Source organism: Channa argus, chromosome 1, assembly GCF_033026475.1.
Source record: "Channa argus isolate prfri chromosome 1, Channa argus male v1.0, whole genome shotgun sequence".
In the NCBI taxonomy this organism is placed as follows: domain Eukaryota; kingdom Metazoa; phylum Chordata; class Actinopteri; order Anabantiformes; family Channidae; genus Channa; species Channa argus.
In genome coordinates, this window is record NC_090197.1 from 45,837,056 (window position 1) to 45,843,055 (window position 6,000).

Here is a 6,000-nt window from a genome sequence, read left to right on the forward strand (position 1 = left end):
AGCAGTTTTTAACAGTACAAACATACTGCAGTGCTGGGAAGCTTGTCAGCGATATTAACTACCCCTAACTACCTCCATCCTTAGTAATATAAGATATGGATCTCTGGCAAGTATTTAAAATAAAAACGTTAAAAAGTTAATATAGGTGTACAGAAAGATATAATGCACTCTCCGGACATGTTTTTTTTTATTACCTTTTATCTAATCATACAATGTGTGTCTTGCCTTTTTTTTAAACTTATGTTAAATAGTTGCCACTGCAGTGACAATTGATAGGTATGTAATAAATTTTTAAACTACTGCTTAGCACTAAGTAACATGAATAAAATTAACATGAATTAAATTAAGTTACAGAAACAGTGGCTTAAGCACATAATTTCAGCAATCTGCTTTTAACTAATGATTGTACTGTATATAACCAGTAAAAGTTAGGGTGCAGTACGTGTAAAAAAAGTGAAAGTAAGATCTGGAACAGATTGGAACAGATCTTATTTGTTATTAAAGTGAACAAACTCTAGTATAAAATTATATATCATTATCTGTGGTTGTTGAAGAGCTTGCATGTGATATCATATATAATATTTCAGAGCTTTTGGTTGATTGCTTTCAGAGCACTCTTCACACTCTAAGACAGGTAAAGACCTGTTGCTATCATACAAGTTAAAATGCAAGTGTCCGCAGAAATCCAATTACGGCAAAATAATCACAGGTGCCTATATCGTGTTAACAAAGAATCTACCTAATCATATTCTGAATAAATGCACATGGCTCCAAAACAGCTTAGAACTGTCAGCATATGGTGGCGTTGAAAAGAACTCAGAATTTATTATCAAACATGTCAATACCAGCGGAGTATACATAAAACAGCTGTCATCTGATTAACCTTGTCAACCTTGTTTATACTTTAATATCTTAAACAATTTGTGATGGTAAATAAACTAACCTTTATTTTTATTTTGAATATCACAGTTTTATTAATAGATGCCAAAAATAAAATGGATGATTAAATTAAAAGTTCAAAACATTGCAGAACATGAACAAGTTGTGTGGACAATATTAAATAATGCACCCCATTAATGGTGGAACTGTGCTTTTCAAGTCTTCCATTAAACAACTATTAGAATTCCTGTCTGAGTATCACAGCACTTTGAGGGAATACAAAAACAAAAGCACTCCAACCTTAAGAAATACCTAAATATTCAGAGATGGATGGAGATGGAAACAGAGGTGAGATGGCTCCAGGCATGTAAGCTGCTTAAGGTGAAGGGCTCTGTGCGAGTGTATATTAAGTATATGTAAATGCACAGTTTGTGATTAACCACATGTGTCGCAAGTAAGAGCATTAGAACACTGTGCGATATTGTTGATATTTGTTTTGTTTTTTTCAGGGTGAGCAACGTGAAGAGAAAACTCACTTGAGGTGAGACACTTTAATCATCTCAATGGGTGGCTCATCGTTTCCTCGCTCGCCTCTGAATGCAAAGCATCTGCCTGGGAAACAACAGATAGGAAGAGAGAGAGAAACAGAGTGTGAGGAAGTGGAGGTGATGATGGAAGGCAGAAGACATATCGTTCCTTACACCTATGAAAGGACTGATTCATCTCATTTCACTTTAGTGCTAGGGCATCCTGGTTTCATCTCTTTTACCAGAGTGAGGACAGCAGCCTGTCGACAACTTATTCTCACCACCTGCTCAAAACCCCGCTTTTCATTTGCAACTTTCCACTGACCAAATAAGATATTATGCAGAGCGTGAAGGTGCCCCCCTCTAAACTAAACAAGAATGTCCTTCGGGTGTACTTCATAGCATTTGCCTAAAGAAGTGCTGATCTGATTTTGCTAAGGACAGTGAGGAAGGTGGCCTGTTTAAAATATACAGCAGCCTGTGGTAGTTTTGGGGAGGGGGGTGACCTCCAACAGTTGTGTTGAGAGCCAGTTAGTGTGCACCAGAGGGGACAAAATTGCAAACAGCATATGCACAAAGAAAACTTTGGAGACCTGTGGAGCAATAGAGGGTAATCCAGCCCATTTCTCCGTTTCCTTGTATTTTTCCACAGTGGGAGGGGGCTCTTGCCCTGATTACAGAGTGCCAATTATTTTACTGCATTGTTGTTTTATTCTACAAATCACAAGTCTACAGACTAAAATTTAAATGACAAACAAATGATTAATATAGCAGCATGTATAGTGATAAAGACATGGCAAAGAATTGCTCCCCATCATTTGTGGGCTTTCTCACAACTACAGCAATGTAAGAATATCATGATATTCACTTATTGTGGATGATTATTGGAAAATTGTCCATGTGTTAAGCTGTGCATCTGTAATTAATATATTATTATCATTTTACATGTGCTATATGTGAACATGTAAAGTCCATTTATGTCCATTCAGAAAATCTGATATCATTGCTGCAGGGACATGGGATCTGAGATAGACAAGCGATTAAAGACAATTTTGTTACTCAAATCTTGTCAGAAAATGCTCCATCTGTAAAAGGCATAAGGTGCTGCCTTGGTGAATTAGTTTTAAAGGTGAAGACCAGAATCCCTAAGTAAAGAAGAAAACTTTTGTGCCTTTTATATTTGAAGACCTGTTTATGCAAAAATATGCATACATTCCCTGAATAAATGACAACACTCATTTAGTAGAAACAAAATTGAGCAAATCTCCTTGCAGTCTTACGATTCTGGTCCAAGATGTCCAGGTGCAGTAGCAGTTTAATGTTTGGATGGCATAATTGTCATTGAAGCATTGTGTAATTCGTTAATTTAATATAATAAATACACAAATGAACAAATCTCCACCTTAAGTAAGAATACTGTGAAACTATAATGAAGAACTGATTCCCTTTCTTATTACATTAAATTACAATGTTCATGTAGAGTTCATATGTATGTAATTTTTAAATAAGATATCTTGGGACACGTAGAAAATGTATTTTTCAGTCTATATGGAGCCTGTCATCTTGGGGTTATGCTAGTCTAAACACGTCCCAGACCTATTGTACCTAACACAAACAGATTAAACTGATATTGATCTTTCCATCTAACTCTAGGCTAGACAGCAAAACAGGCTATTTTCTCAAAATGTTACCATGCAAGTTACAGTATGAGAGCTATCACACTGAGATCCACACAGTGCAGTATAAGAAGCCACATTTGCTACTAAGGGCATCTAAGAGGATCTTAGTCACTTAAACTCATTTCAACTTGTAGGAAAAAAAAACATTAAGTCAGAATATGTCAGAAAATGTATGTAAGTGTAAACGGGAAATGCTGCTTTCCAAAACTGGGTTAGGGGATTAGGGAAACCTAATTTCCTCAGGTAGATTTCTGTCAGACAACGCTGATTTCTTTGCCATGTATACACGTTACCTGGTTTCTAATAGGCTTTCTCCAACTGTGCATTTGCATAAGAAAAGGCTGCAAACAGGAAGACGCATTCACGGGGCGATGCTGCCTTGTTTTGAAAAGTCTACCTAAAGTCGTACAAGTGTCTCATAGAGGTGGAAAGCACCCTCAACAGGTCGCCCGTATATCTCAGGGCCACCTTTAACATGTCTTTTTTCATTCTGATCTGCTAAGAAAACGCTGTCCCTGTGTTTATTTGGTCCATATTCAATTTGGTAAACCCAATATCAAACAGTAGAGACTACCTTTCTTCATGTGTAGGCTGAATGACTTATTAGATTGAAGACATCTCTAATGCTCATTACAGAAGAGTGTCTTAATTAATTAAAAATTGTTTTCTCTATTTATCAACAATGCTGTCTAGGCTATTTTAGAAATCTAATGTCTAATATGTAGAATAATTAGTAATGCATCTCCATAATTTTTTCTTACACTATGACATACTGTATTGTACATGAGCATTTACATATACATGAAAAACTTGTATTTCACAACTTATTGTTTCAATGAGTTGTGAACCTTTAACTAAAGCCTCTTTCAAACATGTACTTGAATTCACTCATTATCCAGACTTTCTCTGGGGTGGGTGTATGTGTGAATGCAAACACCCAAGTCTGTTAGCCCTGACATTACCTGGACTTTACCCAGCCAGCTCCCTAGTGCAAAGTCCAGATTATCTCCACCCGAGCTCATTTGTGAATAGAGGAGGTAATACTCTGGAGAGTTCACCGTGAGTGACTGGGCGTGTTGATGACGTCCATTTCAGGCAAATACAAATACAGAAGGTAAAACAACTCATTCATGCACACAAAAACAACTATGCAGAACTGGAAGGACAACACCATTTGTGAACTTCGGTCCAGGGCAGACCTGGAAATTGTCAAACAAATACAAGGAACAGCATGAGATTATGTGGTATATGACCAGATTACAAAGCAAAATTATGTCACTTCTGCAGTTTTGTTTTTGCATAATGTCCCCCTGCTCAAAGTGCCCAAGCACCTTCCCTTGCCCAGTGACCCAGAGTATTTCTTCGGTGAGAATGCATCTTACACAGACTATCTCCCAATGTTGGCTACATGTCTGAAAAAGAAACTCCAGACAATATCAGGAGCTGATCCTCCTGACATTCTCAGTTCATGTCTAAATGGGGCTTATCTCTTTCTGGCCACTAATTATTTTCCAACTTTTTCACTTTGGCACTACTGCCTGAAGGAGGTTAAACACACAATAGTCACATTAATTCTATAGATCTTTCAGTGGGCACAGGGAGGAATATAACTCACTCTACAGAAACTCACAACAGGATTACATTTTCAGAACTAGGCATCTCTCGGCAGCACTCTAATACTGGACCTTAATTTGAAGGAGTTCTTAAGTATCCCCGGAGGAAAACAAGTAGAGTTGCACACAAACAAATAAAAAAGAAAGCCTATTCTTTTTTAAGGCTGAAGGAACCCTGAGCAGTACAGAAACCTTAAAAAACAAAAACCAATATAATAAACAAGTAAAAAGGTGTAAGTCTCTTACCAGTAGGAAGGTCAACATGCTGAAGTTCATTTCGCACCAGGCCCATGTTGTTAGGTGCAGAAGTGGCAAAAGACAGGAAACTGGTAAGACTCACCCATTCAATCCCCCTGTAGAATAAGGAAACACACACAGACACACACACAGACACACAGACACAGACACACACACACACACACACACACACACACACACACACAAGGCTTAGTTATAGAAATAATATTGCAATGTAATCTTTGCACTACAGCTGTAAATTATTCTACTAGTGAGCAGCAGGGCAAATGATACACCAAGATCTTTCTACAACATTCCAACATTCCACAGCAAATCAAGCCAGCAAGGGGGAGATATGAATATTTTCATGAACTGGACCCAGCTCAGGGAGCACAAATTCCACTGTAATTAGATGGTAAATAGCCACATGATTAATTAGTTGATATCCCCAGTAAATGTAAATTAGATGCTAAGTAGCCATGGCTGCTTTAGCATGGATGCACTTGCTGGAGCAAGAGCTGCTGGGCTCATTTCCATAAGGACCTCTGGTCTCCCTACCACAAAAACACACAGCTTTGAACTTGGTGTTTTACATCACAGCACTGGAAGAAACAGCAGTGTTCCACATCTCATTAGAGAAAAAAGTTTTGAGTTTCAAGAGAACTGTGCTCTGACAGTGTTCTCCCTATGCGAAAAATATATATGAAAGATACTATATTCAAATTGTTTTTGTCCTTTATGTGCTCTACTTTTGTTGATAAAGATATAAAGATGAAGAACTTAAAACCACGACAGCAGTGTGGAAAATCAAGCAACTACACAGTTGTGTAATATGATATATATTGTGTGAGGATATGGGGCAGAAGCACAGAGTGACAGATGACAATTGTCGAGCAAATTCGCAGAGACAGAAAAACAGAGGAAGAGGAAACAAACGCTTAATCGTTTTAATCCAAGCATACACAAACATGCAGAGGCACAGGTAGCTGTCGAAATATCAAGCAACTTATACTTGTTTTGCAAAGCTCATTAAAGTTTGTTGAAGTCTTGCCTTTGTGGATACTA

The 6,000-nt window shown here is 37.6% G+C and overlaps 1 protein-coding gene across 3 annotated transcripts in view; it reads right to left on the reverse strand.

Moving 5' to 3' along the window:
- Positions 1–6,000, reverse strand: part of wdr11 (WD repeat domain 11) — a 56,423-nt gene that overhangs the window by 16,036 nt on the left and 34,387 nt on the right. For all 3 annotated transcript variants that reach the window (XM_067526086.1, XM_067526076.1, XM_067526095.1), the window contains exons 12-13: positions 4,945–5,051; positions 1,416–1,491 (exon numbers count right to left, since the gene is read on the reverse strand). In XM_067526086.1, the coding sequence (XP_067382187.1) occupies positions 1,416–1,491; positions 4,945–5,051 (183 nt within the window). The remainder of the gene's footprint in view (positions 1–1,415; positions 1,492–4,944; positions 5,052–6,000) is intronic.